The sequence below is a fragment of the Hyperolius riggenbachi genome, chromosome 1, assembly GCF_040937935.1.
Source record: "Hyperolius riggenbachi isolate aHypRig1 chromosome 1, aHypRig1.pri, whole genome shotgun sequence".
In the NCBI taxonomy this organism is placed as follows: Eukaryota; Metazoa; Chordata; class Amphibia; order Anura; family Hyperoliidae; genus Hyperolius; species Hyperolius riggenbachi.
In genome coordinates this window covers 690,884,139-690,904,907 of record NC_090646.1, presented here as the reverse complement: position 1 = coordinate 690,904,907, position 20,769 = coordinate 690,884,139, and the positions used below count along the sequence as shown (strand labels likewise).

General features: G+C 51.6%; 1 protein-coding gene across 1 annotated transcript in view; it reads left to right on the top strand.

The window, feature by feature from the left end:
* Positions 1-18,302: 18,302 nt before the first annotated feature.
* The window catches only part of LOC137561485 (ciliary microtubule associated protein 1A), a 138,573-nt gene continuing 136,106 nt past the window's right edge, over positions 18,303-20,769 (top strand). The window contains exon 1 of the mRNA XM_068272785.1: positions 18,303-18,460. Coding sequence (XP_068128886.1) covers positions 18,441-18,460 — 20 coding nt within the window. The 5' untranslated portion in view covers positions 18,303-18,440. The remainder of the gene's footprint in view (positions 18,461-20,769) is intronic.

Below are 20,769 nucleotides of genomic sequence, written 5' to 3'. Positions count from 1 at the left end.
GCTTAGTCACTGGATGGAGCATGGAGATCACACAGCACAGTATGAGTACAAAGTAATGCTTAGTCACTGGATGGAGCATGGAGATCACACAGCACAGTATGAGTACAAGGTAATGCTTAGTCACTGGATGGAGCATGGAGATCACACAGCACCGTATGAGTACAAGGTAATGCTTAGTCACTGGATGGAGCATGGAGATCACACAGCACAGTATGAGTACAAGGTAATGCTTAGTCACTGGATGGGGCATGGAGATCACACAGCACAGTATGAGTACAAGGTAATGCTTAGTCACTGGATGGAGCATGGAGATCACACAGCACAGTATGAGTACCAGGTAATGCTTAGTCACTGGATGGGAGCATGGAGATCACGCAGCACAGTATGAGTACAAGGTAATGCTTAGTCACTGGAGGGGAGCATGGAGATCACACAGCACAGTATGAGTACAAGGTAATGCTTAGTCACTGGATGAAGCATGGAGATCACACAGCACAGTATGAGTACAAGGTAATGCTTAGTCACTGGATGAAGCATGGAGATCACACAGCACAGTATGAGTACAAGGTAATGCTTAGTCACTGGATGGAGCATGGAGATCACACAGCACAGTATGAGTACAAGGTAATGCTTAGTCACTGGATGGAGCATGGAGATCACACAGCACAGTATGAGTACAAAGTAATGCTTAGTCACTGGATGGAGCATGGAGATCACACAGCACAGTATGAGTACAAGGTAATGCTTAGTCACTGGAGGGGAGCATGGAGATCACACAGCACAGTATGAGTACAAGGTAATGCTTAGTCACTGGATGGAAGCATGGAGATCACACAGCACAGTATGAGTACAAGGTAATGCTTAGTCACTGGATGGAGCATGGAGATCACACAGCACAGTATGAGTACAAGGTAATGCTTAGTCACTGGAGGGGAGCATGGAGATCACACAGCACAGTATGAGTACAAGGTAATGCTTAGTCACTGGATGGAGCATGGAGATCACACAGCACAGTATGAGTACAAGGTAATGCTTAGTCACTGGATGGGAGCATGGAGATCACACAACACAGTATGAGTACAAGGTAATGCTTAGTCACTGGATGGAGCATGGAGATCACACAGCACAGTATGAGTACAAGGTAATGCTCAGTCACTGGATGGGAGCATGGAGATCACACAGCACAGTATGAGTACAAGGTAATGCTTAGTCACTGGATGGAGCATGGAGATCACACAGCACAGTATGAGTACAAAGTAATGCTTAGTCACTGGATGGAGCATGGAGATCACACAGCACAGTATGAGTACAAGGTAATGCTTAGTCACTGGATGGAGCATGGAGATCACACAGCACAGTATGAGTATCACTGGATGGGGCATGGAGATCACACAGCACAGTATGAGTACAAGGTAATGCTTAGTCACTGGATGGAGCATGGAGATCACACAGCACAGTATGAGTACAAGGTAATGCTTAGTCACTGGATGGAGCATGGAGATCACACAGCACAGTATGAGTACAAAGTAATGCTTAGTTACTGGATGGAGCATGGAGATCACACAGCACAGTATGAGTACAAAGTAATGCTTAGTCACTGGATGGAGCATGGAGATCACACAGCACAGTATGAGTACAAGGTAATGCTTAGTCACTGGAGGGGAGTATGGAGATCACACAGCACAGTATGAGTACAAGGTAATGCTTAGTCACTGGATGGAGCATGGAGATCACACAGCACAGTATGAGTACAAGGTAATGCTTAGTCACTGGATGGAGCATGGAGATCACACAGCACAGTATGAGTACAAGGTAATGCTTAGTCACTGGATGGAGCATGGAGATCACACAGCACAGTATGAGTACAAGGTAATGCTTAGTCACTGGATGAAGCATGGAGATCACACAGCACAGTATGAGTACAAGGTAATGCTTAGTCACTCGATGGAGCATGGAGATCACACAGCACAGTATGAGTACAAGGTAATGCTTAGTCACTGGAGGGGAGCATGGAAATCACACAGCACAGTATGAGTACAAGGTAATGCTTAGTCACTGGATGGAGCATGGGGATCACACAGCACAGTATGAGTACAAGGTAATGCTTAGTCACTGGATGGAGCATGGAGATCACACAGCACAGTATGAGTACAAGGTAATGCTTAGTCACTGGATGGAGCATGGAGATCACACAGCACAGTATGAGTACAAGGTAATGCTTAGTCACTGGATGGAGCATGGAGATCACACAGCACAGTATGAGTACAAGGTAATGCTTAGTCACTGGAGGGGAGCATGGAGATCACACAGCACAGTATGGGCTCGATTCACAAAGCGGTGATAACCCAGTTAAAGACTTTAGGCGTGATAACCATTTTTATCATGCCTAAACTCAGTTTAGGCATGATAAGTTTAGGCATGCTAAGTTTAGATAAGTTTAGATCGCGCGCAAAGTCCCGCACGCAAAGCAGCGCCATTAAACTCTATGCAAAGTGCACCAGACTTTGCTAGCGCAAAACTTTTGATCAGCTGTGCACTGCGGTGCTAGCCCAGTTGGTACTTAAACTTATCACACCTAAAAACTTATCACACCTAAACTTATCACACCTAAACTTATCATGCCTAAACAGAGTTTAGGCGTGATAAAGGGCTTTTCACCACGGTGCTAACTGTTAGCACTGCTTTGTGAATCAGGCCCTATGAGTACAAAGTAATGCTTAGTCACTGGATGGAGCATGGAGATCACACAGCACAGTATGAGTACAAGGTAATGCTTAGTCACTGGATGGAGCATGGAGATCACACAGCACAGTATGAGTACAAAGTAATGCTTAGTCACTGGATGGAGCATGGAGATCACACAGCACAGTATGAGTACAAGGTAATGCTTAGTCACTGTAGGGGAGCATGGAGATCACACAGCACAGTATGAGTACAAGGTAATGCTTAGTCACTGGATGCAGCATGGAGATCACACAGCACAGTATGAGTACAAAGTAATGCTTAGTCACTGGATGGAGCATGGAGATCACACAGCACAGTATGAGTACAAGGTAATGCTTAGTCACTGGATGGAGCATGGAGATCACACAGCACAGTATGAGTACAAGGTAATGCTTAGTCACTGGATGGAAGCATGGAGATCACATAGCACAGTATGAGTACAAGGTAATGCTTAGTCACTGGATGGAGCATGGAGATCACACAGCACAGTATGAGTACAAAGTAATGCTTAGTCACTGGATGGAGCATGGAGATCACACAGCACAGTATGAGTACAAGGTAATGCTTAGTCACTGGATGGAGCATGGAGATCACACAGCACAGTATGAGTACAAGGTAATGCTTAGTCACTGGATGGAGCATGGAGATCACACAGCACAGTATGAGTACAAGGTAATGCTTAGTCACTGGATGGAGCATGGAGATCACACAGCACAGTATGAGTACAAGGTAATGCTCAGTCACTGGATGGAGCATGGAGATCACACAGCACAGTATGAGTACAAGGTAATGCTTAGTCACTGGATGGGGCATGGAGATCACACAGCACAGTATGAGTACAAGGTAATGCTTAGTCACTGGATGGAGCATGGAGATCACACAGCATAATATGAGTACAAGGTAATGCTTAGTCACTGGATGGGGCATGGAGATCACACAGCACAGTATGAGTACAAGGTAATGCTTAGTCACTGGGGGGGAGCATGGAGATCACACAGCACAGTATGAGTACAAGGAAATGCTTAGTCAGTCACTGGATGGAGCATGGAGATCACACAGCACAGTATGAGTATAAGGTAATGCTTAGTCAGTCACTGGATGGAAGCATGGAGATCACACAGCACAGTATGAGTACAAGGTAATGCTTAGTCACTGGAGGGGAGCATGGAGATCACACAGCACAGTATGAGTACAAGGTAATGCTTAGTCACTGGATGGGAGCATGGAGATCACACAGCACAGTATGAGCACAAGGTAATGCTTAGTCACTGGATGGAGCATGGAGATCACACAGCACAGTATGAGTACAAAGTAATGCTTAGTCACTGGATGGAGCATGGGGATCACACAGCACAGTATGAGTACAAGGTAATGCTTAGTCACTGGAGGGAAGCATGGAGATCACACAGCACAGTATGAGTACCAGGTAATGCTTAGTCACTGGATGGGGCATGGAGATCACACAGCGCAGTATGAGTACAAGGTAATGCTTAGTCACTGGATGGAGCATGGAGATCACGCAGCACAGTATGAGTACAAGGTAATGCTTAGTCACTGGATGGGAGCATGGAGATCACGCAGCACAGTATGAATACAAGGTAATGCTTAGTCACTGGATGGAAGCATGGAGCTCACACAGCACAGTATGAGTACAAGGTAATGCTTAGTCACTGGATGGAGCATGGAGATCACACAGTACAGTATGAGTACAAAGTAATGCTTAGTCACTGGATGGAGCATGGAGATCACACAGCACAGTATGAGTACAAGGTAATGCTTAGTCACTGGATGGAGCATGGAGATCACACAGCACAGTATGAGTACAAGGTAATGCTTAGTCACTGGATGGAGCATGGAGATCACACAGCACAGTATGAGTACAAGGTAATGCTTAGTCACTGGATGGAGCATGGAGATCACACAGCACAGTATGAGTACAAGGTAATGCTTAGTCACTGGATGGAGCATGGAGATCACACAGCACAGTATGAGTACAAGGTAATGCTTAGTCACTGGATGGGGCATGGAGATCACACAGCACAGTATGAGTACAAGGTAATGCTTAGTCACTGGGGGGGAGCATGGAGATCACACAGCACAGTATGAGTACAAGGAAATGCTTAGTCAGTCACTGGATGGAGCATGGAGATCACACAGCACAGTATGAGTATAAGGTAATGCTTAGTCAGTCACTGGATGGAAGCATGGAGATCACACAGCACAGTATGAGTACAAGGTAATGCTTAGTCACTGGAGGGGAGCATGGAGATCACACAGCACAGTATGAGTACAAGGTAATGCTTAGTCACTGGATGGGAGCATGGAGATCACACAGCACAGTATGAGCACAAGGTAATGCTTAGTCACTGGATGGAGCATGGAGATCACACAGCACAGTATGAGTACAAAGTAATGCTTAGTCACTGGATGGAGCATGGGGATCACACAGCACAGTATGAGTACAAGGTAATGCTTAGTCACTGGAGGGAAGCATGGAGATCACACAGCACAGTATGAGTACCAGGTAATGCTTAGTCACTGGATGGGGCATGGAGATCACACAGCGCAGTATGAGTACAAGGTAATGCTTAGTCACTGGATGGAGCATGGAGATCACGCAGCACAGTATGAGTACAAGGTAATGCTTAGTCACTGGATGGGAGCATGGAGATCACGCAGCACAGTATGAATACAAGGTAATGCTTAGTCACTGGATGGAAGCATGGAGCTCACACAGCACAGTATGAGTACAAGGTAATGCTTAGTCACTGGATGGAGCATGGAGATCACACAGTACAGTATGAGTACAAAGTAATGCTTAGTCACTGGATGGAGCATGGAGATCACACAGCACAGTATGAGTACAAGGTAATGCTTAGTCACTGGATGGAGCATGGAGATCACACAGCACAGTATGAGTACAAGGTAATGCTTAGTCACTGGATGGAGCATGGAGATCACACAGCACAGTATGAGTACAAGGTAATGCTTAGTCACTGGATGGAGCATGAAGATCACACAGCACAGTATGAGTACAAGGTAATGCTTAGTCACTGGATGGAGCATGGAGATCACACAGCACAGTATGAGTACAAGGTAATGCTTAGTCACTGGATGGAGCATGGAGATCACACAGCACAGTATGAGTACAAGGTAATGCTTAGTCACTGGATGGGGCATGGAGATCACACAGCACAGTATGAGTACAAGGTAATGCTTAGTCACTGGGGGGAGCATGGAGATCACACAGCACAGTATGAGTACAAAGTAATGCTTAGTCACTGGATGGAGCATGGAGATCACACAGCACAGTATGAGTACAAGGTAATGCTTAGTCACTGGGGGGAGCATGGAGATCACACAGCACAGTATGAGTACAAAGTAATGCTTAGTCACTGGATGGGGCATGGAGATCACACAGCACAGTATGAGTACAAGGTAATGCTTAGTCACTGGATGCAGCATGGAGATTACACAGCACAGTATGAGTACCAGGTAATGCTTAGTCACTGGATGGAGCATGGAGATTAGGCAAGTTAGGTTCACTCAGATGCATAGCATGGGTTCACAGTAATGGAGGTGCAAGATCAGGTTGGACACAAAAGGAGGATGTTACCCCCAGGTCTTAACGTGCAAGGCATGCAGACTGAAGTAGAGTGACAATAACCTCCCAGAGCCTCACTGAAGCTTGTATCACACAGTTCAAAGGATAGAAGTATCTGACATGATAAGGATGAGACCCTCAGTGGAGGCAGGTGATAATACACAGTACAGACAGGATTCAGAGGTATCCAGGTAGCAGGCAATGGTCAGTCCAGGCAGCAAGCAAGAGAGTCCAGGTAACAAGCAAAGGTCAGTCCAGGCAGCAAGCAAGCGAGTATCCAGGTAACAAGCAGAGGTCGATACAGGCAACAAACAAGAGGGTATCCAGGTAACAGGCAGAGGTCGATACAGGCAACAAGCAAGAGGGTATCCAGGTAACAGGCAGAGATCAGTCCAGGCAACAAGCAAGCGAGTATCCAGGTAACAAGCAGAGATCAGTCCAGGCAACAAGCAAAAGAGTATCCAGGTAACAGGCAGAGGTCAGTCCAGGCAGCAAGCAAGAGGGTATCCAGGTAACAGGCAGAGATCAGTCCAGGCAACAAGCAAGAGAGTATCCAGGTAACAAGCAGAGATCAGTCCAGGCAACAAGCAAGAGAGTATCCAGGTAACAGGCAGAGGTCAGTCCAGGCAACAAGCAAGCGAGTATCCAGGTAACAAGCAGAGATCAGTCCAGGCAACAAGCAAGAGAGTATCCAGGTAACAGGCAGAGGTCAGTCCAGGCAACAAGCAAGCGAGTATCCAGGTAACAAGCAGAGGTCAGTCCAGGCAACAAGCAAGCGAGTATCCAGGTAACAAGCAGAGATCAGTCCAGGCAACAAGCAAGAGAGTATCCAGGTAACAAGCAGAGATCAGTCCAGGCAACAAGCAAGCGAGTATCCAGGTAACAGGCAGAGATCAGTCCAGGCAACAAGCAAGAGAGTATCCAGGTAACAGGCAGAGATCAGTCCAGGCAACAAGCAAGAGAGTATCCAGGTAACAGGCAGAGATCAGTCCAGGCAACAAGCAAGCGAGTATCCAGGTAACAAGCAGAGATTAGTCCAGGCAACAAGCAAGAGAGCATCCAGGTAACAAGCAGAGGTTGGTTCAGGCAGCAAACAAGAATGGTCAGTAAAAAGCCAAAGGTCAACAGCAATTCAGCAATCAGGAATCAGAGTGCGCACCCAGCAACTAGCCACAGCTAAGCTTATCACGGGTGATGACTGGGAGCACTCCACGGGTTTAAACACAACTTTCATCCAATCAGTGGCCGGCCACACTCCGCACATCCAATCACACTGCGGTACACCTACCTAGGTGTCAGCTGACACCGTGCTGTCAGCTGACCTCGGTCAGCTAACTATTGTTTACCTCTGCAGTGGGCGTACTGAGAACACGCCCTCTCCCCTATCAGAATGTGCGGCCTGCGTTCCAGTGTCTGCGTCACCAACGGGGAACAATCCAGTAGTAGAACCGCCACCAAGACATGTGGGTGCTGGTGCTGGGCTCCCAGGCTGCTCAATGTCAAGATACGAAGAAGGAGTCCGCACACAGGCTTGCTGGAACAACAAGTGCCAAGATTTATTGTTCCATCACATATATGTGCAATCTATGTCAGACCAGGTCAATGGAACAATAAAACTTGGTACTTGTTGTTCCTACAAGTTCCTTCTTCGTATCTTGACCAGCGGAGAAAAAGCACCAAGACCCGGAAGTGACAGTCCCGGCCCGGGTCTCGGCATTACCATCATTAACCACATGTAAGTTCCTTCTAGTACCCCTTCCCCCTTGGAGTGGGCTCAGAACACTCCAACCTAGGTTTATCATGATACTTGGCATACAATTCTCTAACTTCAACATCAACATGAGCCTGTTTAGGTGGAACCCAGGATCTGTCCTCTGGTCCATACCCCTTCCAGTCAATAAGGAACTGTAGAGAATTCCAAACAAATTGAGAATCAATAATTTTCTCAACTTCATATTCTTGTTCTCCATCAATTTCAATAGGTGGAGGAGGAGTATCTGAAGGATCACAATTGACAGCTGATTTTAACAAAGAAACATGAAATGAATCAGTACCTCTCATGGATTAGGGCAATTTTACTCTATAAGTTACCTTATTCACTTTTTCCAGAATGGGGTATGGACCAATAAATTTAGGCAGATGGTTGACGAAGAGAAATATGCCGGGTGGAAACCCACACTAAGTCCCCTGGAGGGAATTCTTCCTCAACAGATCTATGTAAATCAGAAAAAAATGATTATTGAAAGCAATCTTAATATTTTCTTGAACCTGATTCCATACTTGGACACAATGTGAGTTCCATTCCTCCAACTCAGGAAGATTGGATGTCCCCCAGAAAGAATTACATTTAGGACTCTGTCCGTACGCAACCTGAAAAGGGGTCATTTTGGTTGAACTATTAACCACCTCGGCGTTCTGATTCCCCAGGATTTCCGTGCAAAAAGTGGTACAATTAATTTTCAGAACCTTTTTACCTGTAACTTACCAAAATGAGTCAAGCAAGAGTTTAGTATACATTACGAGTATAATAAAAGTGTCAAACACAAATTCTTGTCAAAAATAAAATAAAATGTATTAATGACAAACAGAAATAGCATAACATTTTTAATCAATGCAGAAATATCAAGAAAACACAGAAATAAATAAATGAAGGCAGAAAAATGTACACACAGTCTAGAGGTTTACCCCCAAACACCTCCTTAGTGTGGTACTCCTTGAAGCAAGGTATTATACAAAGTGCCCCGTCACAGTCTGGGCAATAAAAACGGGTCTCCTTTCTATTTTTTTTGCCGTCTTTGCCCTTTTTATTGCAGCAGACCACGCACCTCCTTGCAGGGGGTTGTTTCAGGGCGGTCGGTGGTAAATGTTCAGCAAAGTGGCGTCCAGAAAGCCGTGTTGGGTTTACGACGTATGACGCCCCGGCGCCCCGGTCTAGCTGCTGACTCCGGTGGGGGGTGTTTGACACAGATGGCTTCTGTGAGCTTCCAGATGAAGTCGTGGTGGGGTACAGGACTGTCACTCTTTTCTTTGTAAAGGACATAAGAGTTCCACAAACATTGTTCCAGCAGGTGGCGAAAAATCTTTTTGTAGTATTTCCGCTGCTGTTTGTGGATAAAACGACATTGCTCCATCAGCCCTGTCCACACTCCCCATCGTTTTGTTGTAATCCAACACCGCTTTGGGCTTCTCAACCTCCTGGCGACTCCTGGTAGTAGTGCGGGCAGTCTCTGAATTGTGAACAGTGCTGAGGACGCACACATCCCGACATTGCTCCATCAGCCCTGTCCACACTCCCCATCGTTTTGTTGTAATCCAACACCGCTTTGGGCTTCTCAACCTCCTGGCGACTCCTGGTAGTGGTGCGGGCAGTCTCTGAATTGTGAACAGTGCTGAGGACGCACACATCCCGACATTGCTCCATCAGCCCTGTCCACACTCCCCATCGTTTTGTTGTAATCCAACACTGCTTTGGGCTTCTCAACCTCCTGGCGACTCCTGGTAGTGGTGCGGGCAGTCTCTGCGTTGTGCAGTGCTGAGGACGCACACATCCCGACATTGCTCCATCAGCCCTGTCCACACTCCCCATCGTTTTGTTGTAATCCAACACCGCTTTGGGCTTCTCAACCTCCTGGCGACTCCTGGTTGTGGTGCGGGCAGTCTCTGAATTGTGAACAGACGCACACATCCCGCTTGTCCCTCCACCTCAGAGCCATCATTTTGCCCTTCTGCCAGGCAACAACCTCCCCCTTCTTCAGCTTCCTGGCAGTAAAGGCCGATGGCATATGGCGACAGTTAGCCCTCACCGTGCCATATGCGTCAGTCTTATGCTGGATCAGGTGTTCAAATAGTTCCGGGGAGCTGTAAAAATTGTCTGTTGTAAGGCAGTACCCCTGATCCAGCAAAGGCTCAATAGGAGATAGTACAGAGGAGGTAGCACACCCAAACTCCCTGTACTGAGGTGCAAACTTTGTGCCTTTACCTGTGTATATCACAGAGTTCCATATGCAGGGCTGTATTTAGGGTTTGGGCTCCCCTAGGCACCCCAAACCTACGCCGCCCCCCCCCCCCCCAGGAGTACGTTGGCGCCGCGGCAAAAAATGGGCGTGGCCACAGAATGCAGTGGGCGTGTCCATAACACAGTTGGTGTGGCCAATTAAAATTTCCTAGTAAGAGTGCAGCCCAAAGTCAGTGGGGCCATGATTTCTCCCTGGGTATGAGTAAAGTGACCCTAAAAAAGCAAGTAGGAAATGTTCCCCCCCCCAAAAAAAAACCCCACACATTAGCCAGTGTTCTCTCGCACAAAATAGTGGTAGGTATTAGAGTGTGAGCTCCCCTGAGAAAAGTCAGTAACATGACTGTTCTCTGCAAAGTGCTGCAAAAGATGCCAGTGCTATATAAATACATAATAATATGGTAGGACATTAGACTTTGGGAGAATTAGATTGTAAGCTCCTCAGAGGATAGTCAGTGACATGACTACGTACTCCGTGAAGTACTGCTGAAGATGGCAGTACAATATAGTACAGTGGTATGGCAGCATGGTGGTGTAGTGGTTAGCACTCTCGCCTTGCAGCGCTGGGTTTCTGGTTCGAATCCTAGCCAGGTCAACATCTGCAAGGAGTTTGTATGTTCTCCCCATGTCTGTGTGTGTTTCCTTAAGACACTCTGGTTTCCTCCCACATCCCAACAACATACGATACAGATAAGTATAATGTTAATTGGCTTCCCCTAAAAATTGGCCCTAGACTACGATACATACATAGACATATGACTATGGTAGGGATTAGATTGTGAGCCCCTCTACGGGACAGTTATGTGACAAAGCAATACATACTCTGTACAGCGCTGCGTAATATGTTGCCGCTATATAAATAATTAGTATAAGTACAGTAGCCAGGTCTATAGGTGTCCAAATGTAGACGTACTATAGGTGTCCCCAGTATAGATATCCAGGTCTATAGGTATCCCCAGTTTAGGTAGTAGTCAGGGGCGTAACTAGAAATCACTGGGCCCCCTTGCGAAAATTTGGATGGGCCCCCCCCCATAGGTGCCAAATAATCATAATGGGGCAGCGTTTCCCCATAAAATAATCGTAATGCAGCAATGATTCACCATAAAATAATCGCAATGTGTGCAGCATTTCAGCAGAGAATAATCACGAGTGCAACATTTCAGCAAAGAATAGACAAGACAAATAACATTTATATTGCGCTTTTCTCCTTGCGGACTCAAAGCGCCAGAGCAGCAACCACTAGGGCGCGCTCTATTGGCAGTAGCAGTGTAAGGGAGACTTGCCAAAGGTCTCCTACTGAATTAGTGCTGGCTTACTGAACAGGCAGAGCCGAGATTCGAACCCAGGATAATCGCAATGTGGGCAACATTTCACCAGAAAATAATCACAATGAGTGCAACATTTCAGCAGAGAATAATCACAATGTGGGCAACAATTCACCAGAAAATAATCACAATGTGGGCAGCATTTCAGCAGTAAATCACACAGTGGGCAGCATAACACCAGTGGGCTGGCTGAGTACCTGGCTTGGTGAGCGGGTAGTGGGCTGGCTGGGTAGCTGGGTGAGCAAGCAGTGGGCTGGCTGAGTAATTAATTGCAGTATTTGTATAGCGCCTTTCTCCTGTCGGACTCAAAGCGCTTGCGAGGCAGCCACTAGAGCGCACTCAGTAGACAGTAGCAGTGTCAAGGAGACTTGCCCAAGAGACTCCTTACTGAATAGGTGCTGGCTTACTGAACAGGCAGAGCCGAGATTTGAACCCAGGTCTCCTGTGCCAGAGGCAGAGCCCTTAACCATTACACTATCCAGCCACTGCCTGGCTGGGCGAGCGGGCAGTGGGCTGGATACCTGGCTGGGCGAGCAGGCAGTGGGCTGGGTGGCTGGGCGAGCGGGCAGTGGGCTGGCTGGGTACCTGGCTGGGCGAGCGGGCAGTGGACTGGCTGGGTACCTGGCTGGGCGAGCGGGCAGTGGGCTGGCTGGGCAAGCGGGCAGTGGGCTGGCTGGGTACCTGGCTGAGCATGCGGGCTGGCTGGATACCTGGCTGGGCATGCGGGCTGGCTGGGTACCTGGCTGGGCATGCGGGCTGGCTGGATACCTGGCTGGGCATGCGGGCTGGCTGGATACCTGGCTGGGCATGCGGGCAGTGGGCTGGCTGGGTACCTGGCTGGGCATGTGAGCTGGCTGGGCATGCGGACTGACTGGGTACCTGGCTGGGCATGAGGGCTGGCTGGGTACCTAGCTGGGCAGCGGGCTGGCTGGGTACCTGGCTGGGCATGCGGGCTGGCTGGGTACCTGGCTGGGCATGCGGGCTGGCTGGGTACCTGGCTGGGCATGCGGGCTGGCTGGATACCTGGCTGGGCATGCGGGCTGGCTAGATACCTGGCTGGGCATGCGGGCAGTGGGCTGGCTGGGTACCTGGCTGGGCATGCGAGCCGGCTGGGCATGCGGGCTGGCTGGGTACCTGGCTGGGCATGGGGGCTGGCTGGGTACCTGGCTGGGCAGCGGGCTGGCTGGGTACTTGGCTGGGCATGCGGGCTGGCTGGGTACCTGGCTGGGCATGCGGGCTGGCTGGGTACCTGGCTCGGCATGGGGGCTGGCTGGGTACCTGGCTGGGCATGCGGGCTGGCTGGGTACCTGGCTGGCTGGGTACCTGGCTGGGCAGTGGGCTGGCTGGGTACCTGGCTGGCCATGCGGGCTGGCTGGGTACCTGGCTGGGCATGCGGGCTGGCTGGGTACCTGGCTGGGCATGCGGGCTGGCTGGGTACCTGGCTGGCTGGGTACCTGGCTGGGCAGCGGGCTGGCTGGGTACCTGGCTGGGCAGCGGGCTGGCTGGGTACCTGGCTGGGCAGCAGGCTGGCTGGGTACCTGGCTGGGCAGTGGGCTGGCTGGGTACCTGGCTGGCTGGGTACCTGGCTGGGCAGCGGGCTGGCTGGGTACCTGGCTGGCTGGGTACCTGGCTGGGCAGCGGGCTGGCTGGGTACCTGGCTGAGCATGCTGGCTGGCTGGGTACCTGGCTGGGCAGCGGGCTGGCTGGGTACCTGGCTGGGCATGCAGGCTGGCTGGGTACCTGGCTGGGCATGCGGGCTGGCTGGGTACCTGGCTGGGCATGCGGGCTGGCTGGGTACCTGGCTGGGCATGCGGGCTGGCTGGGTACCTGGCTGGGCATGCGGGCTGGCTGGGTACCTGGCTGGGCATGCGGGCTGGCTGGGTACCTGGCTGGGCAGCAGGCTGGCTGGGTACCTGGCTGGGCATGCAGGCTGGCTGGGTACCTGGCTGGGCAGCGGGCTGGCTGGGTACCTGGCTGGGCATGCGGGCTGGCTGGGTACCTGGCTGGGCAGCGGGCTGGCTGGGTATCTGGCTGGGCATGAGGGCTGGCTGGGTACCTGGCTGGGCAGTGGGCTGGCTGGGTACCTGGCTGGGCAGTGGGCTGGCTGGGTACCTGGCTGGGCAGCAGGCTGGCTGGGTACCTGGCTGGGCAGTGGGCTGGCTGGGTACCTGGCTGGCTGGGTACCTGGCTGGGCAGCGGGCTGGCTGGGTACCTGGCTGGCTGGGTACCTGGCTGGGCAGCGGGCTGGCTGGGTACCTGGCTGAGCATGCTGGCTGGCTGGGTACCTGGCTGGGCAGCGGGCTGGCTGGGTACCTGGCTGGGCATGCAGGCTGGCTGGGTACCTGGCTGGGCATGCGGGCTGGCTGGGTACCTGGCTGGGCATGCGGGCTGGCTGGGTACCTGGCTGGGCATGTGGGCTGGCTGGGTACCTGGCTGGGCATGCGGGCTGGCTGGGTACCTGGCTGGGCATGCGGGCTGGCTGGGTACCTGGCTGGGCAGCGGGCTGGCTGGGTACCTGGCTGGGCAGCAGGCTGGCTGGGTACCTGGCTGGGCAGTGGGCTGGCTGGGTACCTGGCTGGCTGGGTACCTGGCTGGGCAGCGGGCTGGCTGGGTACCTGGCTGGCTGGGTACCTGGCTGGGCAGCGGGCTGGCTGGGTACCTGGCTGAGCATGCTGGCTGGCTGGGTACCTGGCTGGGCAGCGGGCTGGCTGGGTACCTGGCTGGGCATGCAGGCTGGCTGGGTACCTGGCTGGGCATGCGGGCTGGCTGGGTACCTGGCTGGGCATGCGGGCTGGCTGGGTACCTGGCTGGGCATGTGGGCTGGCTGGGTACCTGGCTGGGCATGCGGGCTGGCTGGGTACCTGGCTGGGCATGCGGGCTGGCTGGGTACCTGGCTGGGCAGCAGGCTGGCTGGGTACCTGGCTGGGCATGCAGGCTGGCTGGGTACCTGGCTGGGCAGCGGGCTGGCTGGGTACCTGGCTGGGCATGCGGGCTGGCTGGGTACCTGGCTGGGCAGCGGGCTGGCTGGGTATCTGGCTGGGCATGAGGGCTGGCTGGGTACCTGGCTGGGCAGTGGGCTGGCTGGGTACCTGGCTGGGCAGTGGGCTGGTTGGGTACCTGGCTGGGCATGCGGGCTGGCTGGGTACCTGGCTGCGCATGCGGGCTGGCTGGGTACCTGGCTGGGCATGCAGGCTGGCTGGGTACCTGGCTGGGCATGCAGGCTGGCTGGGTACCTGGCTGGGCAGTGGGCTGGCTGGGTACCTGGCTGGGCAGTGGGCTGGCTGGGTACCTGGCTGGGCAGTGGGCTGGCTGGGTACCTGGCTGGGCAGCGGGCTGGCTGGGTACCTGGCTGGGCATGCGGGCTGGCTGAGTACCTGGCTGGGCAGTGGGCTGGCTGGGTACCTGGCTGGGCAGTGGGCTGGCTGGGTACCTGGCTGGGCAGTGGGCTGGCTGGGTACCTGGCTGGGCATGCGGGCTGGCTGGATACCTGGCTGGGCAGTGGGCTGGCTGGGTACCTGGCTGGGCAGTGGGCTGGCTGGGTACCTTGCTGGGCATGTGGGCTGGCTGGGTACCTGGCTGGGCAGTGGGCTGGCTGGGTACCTGGCTGGGCAGTGGGCTGGCTGGGTACCTGGCTGGGCATGCGGGCTGGCTGGATACCTGGCTGGGCAGTGGGCTGGCTGGGTACCTGGCTGGGCAGTGGGCTGGCTGGGTACCTTGCTGGGCATGTGGGCTGGCTGGGTACCTACCTGGCTGGGCGAGCTGGCTCCTGGCTGGGTAGCTGGGCTGCAGCACCAGCGGCGACTCAAGTCTCCTTACCAGCGGCTCCTTCGCGTATCTCCCGGGCTTTTCCCGACTCGCTCCCGCCCTCCAGCAGAGTGGCAGCTGTTGGCCAGGACGTGATCCTGAACTCTGCATGCCGCCGCCTGGTCTAGTGATGTCACTAGACCAGGCGGCGGCATGCAGAGTTCAGGATCACGTCCTGGCCGACCGATGCCACTCTGCTGGAGGGCGGGGGTGAGCAAGTTCCCCTCCATTTGTAGGTGCGCTATCCGCCGCTCCCCCCCATGAACCCACCCCCCCCCCCCCCCCCCCCCCGCCCAACCCATAAAAAAAATGTTTTTTATGAAGAAATTTAAAAAAAAAAAAAAAAGAATAAATGAACATAGGTGCCCCCCCCTCGAGGACCCGCGCATGGCACCGGCCCACGGGTGCCTCTTAATAGATACGGCCCTGTCCATATGTAGCCGGTCTTGGCCTCACACAACATAAAGGACTTCACCCCAAAGCGTGCCCTTTTGGATGCAATAAACTGCACCCATCTCAGTCTCCCCTTGTACGCCACGAGGCTCTCGTCCACGGTGATGTCTCTGTCCGGAATGTACACAGCCTTGACATTAGCAACAATCAGCAGATAGATCTCCCAAATTTTCTTCAGCTTGGGGGCGGGGTGGGTGGCCTCATCAAACTCATCATTGTTGCTGAAGCGCAGGTACTTCATGATGAGGGTGAAGCGGGGCTCGGACATAACGGATCCAAAGAAAGGGGTACTGAGGATGTTGTTAGTGGTCCAGTAGCACTTCTGCAGTGGCTTACCGACAACTCCCTGGAGGATGATGAGGCCCAGGAACACCCAGATATCATCACAGGTGATGGTTCCCATTTCCTGCTCCGCGAGAACCTGGGTAGAGAAGCACCCTCAACAAAGAAAGGGATGTCCCGCTACACCGCTGTAGGGTAAAAAGATCTCTCCGACTTTATTGAACACATACTATTTGTTTACCATTGATGTGGACATATGTATTATGCATTGGTGAAAAATATGTGCATTTCTGATACCTGATGCGTTATTTCCTAGAGCCACTAGATGGCCTTTTAACAATTCCTTTTTGTATATTGGATATTGCCATTTTTATATGTGTTTGTGTCGTCACTTTAAGGAAAGCAGCCACACCCTTGTTTGGTGTGAGCAATGGACTATATATACCCTTGTCTAGTAGCTCTATGTTAGCTATGATTAAGGAGCCATGTAGAGCTCCGATACGCGTGAGCCTTTGTCTGTGTTTTTGCTGATGTGTTCAATAAAGTCGGAGAGATCTTTTTACCCTACAACGGTGTAGCGGGACATCCCTTTCTTTGTTGCCGCTGCTGGATGCTCTGAGTCCTAGGCTCCTGTTGGTTGCATTGGTGGTTGCAGCGATCCACCCTACTTTTCTAGAGAAGCACCCTCCTGCTGCTGCGCTGCATACCGATTGGTCTCCTCCACGATCTTCCGGATGACCTCATCGGTAAGGAATAGCTCCAGGTAGGACAGCGGAGTGTGGTCGCAAGCGATCTTCTGCCCGGGTGCCCCTGTGAAGGGGAACCTGGGTGGCGGAGCTTGAGTGGGGCTCTCCAGCTCACAGCAAGTTCGTGCGACACTCACTGGCTCCTCGGTTTCGCCGTCACTGCTCTCCAACTCCGGACACAGGTCACCGGGAACCTCGCTGTCCGTAGACTCCTCAACGAGCTCCTCCTCACTGTCGCTTCCCTTCAGGACATCCAGCAGCTCCTGGTCACACAAACGCCTCCGGGAAGGGAAGACAAGTCATGACCCCAAAGCAGGATACGGGGGTCAAAGGTCAGCGACAGGAAAAAAAAATCCAGCAAATGCAAACACACAGGGACCACAGCATCTTGAAAAAGACTAATATAACTGCAATATGTATGTAGCAAAGACTGGAAAAGGCTGGAAAGGCAGAAATCACTCAAAGCACAGAAATCACAAAGCAGAGCTGACAAGCAGACTAAGCTATGGACACTGGGACTCTGAAAGAGGAAGAGGTGTAACGATTCTGGGCTTGTTTTTAGTGTGCACAGGTGTTTACTAAACATATTTGAATTAATTTGGCATGATTGGATTACAATCAGCTTTGTGTACTGTTGTAATCCAATTATGCAATGTATGCGACGGCCACCGGGGGGCGCCTGATGAGCATCAGAGGAAGTGCCGAGTCTGCTGACATCAGAGGAAGTGGCTGGACAGCGCCATCTTGCCTGCCCAGCCGATCCTGCACCGAGGAGAGCAAACGGGAGCCCGGGAGGGTGACAGAGGGACCCCCCAGCAGCAGCAGCAATACAAGGAGGGAGAAGGAGGGAGTCCGCGGCAGCCCACTGAACCATGTTGAGGCAGCGGATGCGCCGCAAACCGGCCAAATCTAACCCGGGAGGGTGACAGAGGGACCCCCCAAGCAGCTGCAGTACAAGGAGGGAGCCCGTTGCAGCCCGCTGAGCTGCCTGGAGGCCACATCAAACCCCGGAGGGTGACAGAGGGACCCCCCAAGCAGCAGCAGTACAAGGAGGGAGAAGGAGGGAGTCCGCGGCAGCCCACTGAACCATGTTGAGGCAGCGGATGCGCCGCAAACCGGCCAAATCGAGCCCGGGAGGGTGACAGAGGGACCCCCCAAGCAGCTGCAGTACAAGGAGGGAGCCCGTTGCAGCCCGCTGAGCTGCCTGGAGGCCACATCAAACCCGGGAGGGTGACAGAGGGCCCCCCCAGCAGCAGCAGTACAAGGAGGGAGCCCGTTGCAGCCCGCTGAGCCGCCTGGAGGCCACATCAAACCCGGGAGGGTGACAGAGGGCCCCACCAGCAGCAGCAGTACAAGGAGGGAGCCCGTTGCAGCCCGCTGAGCTGCCTGGAGGCCACATCAAACCCGGGAGGGTGACAGAGGGCCCCCCCAGCAGCAGCAGTACAAGGAGGGAGCCCGTTGCAGCCCGCTGAGCCGCCTGGAGGCGGCTGATGCACCCAAAACAGCAGTGGTGAGTGACAGCACTGCATGACGAGCTGAGCTCGTCAGAAACACTTTCAGCTAAGCAGGTTAACTTGATTATTGTCCTATACGGTATGTCTGCGCTCCATCAGGTTTTATTTAAAAATGTATAAAAAAAACTCGTAAAATAAAAATAAAAACAGACAATATAAGAGCCAAAAGAGACAAAGACTAAGGAGTAACATATACATTTTTAAATAAAACCTGATGGAGCGCAGACATACCGTATAGGACACATTACCCGAAAGAGTCGCTTCTCTCCGGGATGTGAATATCCCTTCCTGGATGTGGTGATTAAGGGGAGTGACTGTATTTGCGGGACCTCCCCCACCACAGGAGGATGGTATATATGGTGTCTAGTGTCATTGATTTTTTAGCTATGAGTAAGAACCGTTTGGTTCGAAACATGTCAGCTATATGATGTGTGGTTTGGTGTGGAACTTGATTGAGGGATATCGTGCGGACATCCTCCTCCTTTGCTTCTGTCTCGTTGGACTGGCCTGTCCTGGATCCAGCACTATCCCAGGGCGGTGTGAGCGGTTTTCTGGTGTTTTCTACTTAACTTGATTATTGATAGCAAACTAGCTGAGGACCCGGCGTTGCCCGGGAATGTATTTGGCTGGTGTCGGCTCCACCCACTGATTGCCCGGCATTGCCTGGGTATGTATTTGGCTGGTGTCGGCTCCACCCACTGATGGGCCGGCATTGCCCGGGTATGTATTTGGCTGGTGTCGGCTCCACCCACTGATGGGCCGGCATTGCCCATGTATGTATTTGGCTGGTGTCGGCTCCATCCACTTTTTCTAACCCTAACACACAATTACTCAGTGACCAAGTTTGTGAGCTTTGCGGTCTTTGGCATCAATAATTTGTATATTTCAATAGAAATTAAACATATCAGATAGGTTTTTTATGACTCCACCCCTCTCCAGCTTTTGAACCCCAATCACCCAATGACCAACTGTAGCAGGTTTGAGGCATCTGCTATTAGCAGTGTAAAAATGGCAGCAATTTAAATATTCCGCTTGAAAATCAACTGTTGAATTTTGATTGGCTATTATAGGCTCCACCCACTTTCCTGAATATTAATCTCAGTCACCCAGTGACCATCAGTGTGAGAACCCTGCTATTAACAGTGAAGAATGGCTGCAGTTTATATTTTCCCAGTGAAATGTGTTTTGGCTCCACCCACTTTTTGTAGCCTGGACACACAGTCACTCAATGACCTAGTTTGTGACCTCTGGGGTCCTTGGCTTCAATAATTTGTATTTTCCCAGTGAAATGAAACAAATCTGATTGGCTGTTTGTGGCTCCGCCCCTTTTCTGAATTTGAACCCCAGTGACCCAATGACCAACTGTATCAGGTTTGAGGCTTGTGCCATTAACAGTGCAAGAATGGCAGCAATTTTAATATTCCCATTAAAAAACAACAGGTTATTGATTGGCTTTTTTAGGCTACACCCATTTTCCTGAATATTAATCCCAGTGACCCAGTGACCAACTGTGCAAAGTTTGAGAACCCTGCCATTAACAGTGTAAGAATGGCTGCAGTTTACATTTTCCCAGGGAAATCAGTATTTGTCTCCGCCCACTTTTTGTAACCTGGACACACAGTCACTCAATGACCAAGTTTGTGAGCTTTCAGGTTCCTGGCATCAAAAATGTGTGAATGGAAGCAGTTTATCCAGCAAAGGAATCTGATTGGCTGTTTGTGACTCCGCCCCTTTAGTGAATTTGAACCCAAGTCACTTAATGACCAACAGTAGCAAGTTTGAAGCCTCTGCTATTAACAGTGTAAGAATGGCAGAAGTTTCAATATTCCCCTTGAAAATCAATACGTGAATCTTGATTGACTGTTGTAGGCTCCACCCACTTTCCTGAATATTAATCCAGTCACCCAGTGACCAAGTGTGCCAAGTTTGAGAACCCTGCCATTAACAGTGTAAAGGCTCATACACACATCAGACTATAGTCTTTGGAAAATGAAAGATCACAGACCAATTTTACCCCCTTCCATGTAGTATGAGAGCCACACCTACACAGTCTATTCTATGGAGCTGCACTCCCCATCAGACAGAAATCTTACCCCCTTCCATGTAGTATGAGAGCCACACCTACACAGTCTATTCTATGGAGCTGCACTCCCCATCAGACAGAGATCTTACCCCCTTCCATGTAGTATGAGAGCCACACCTACACAGTCTATTCTATGGAGCTGCACTCCCCATCAGACAGAAATCTTACCCCCTTCCATGTAGTATGAGAGCCACACCTACAGTCTATTCTATGGAGCTGCAC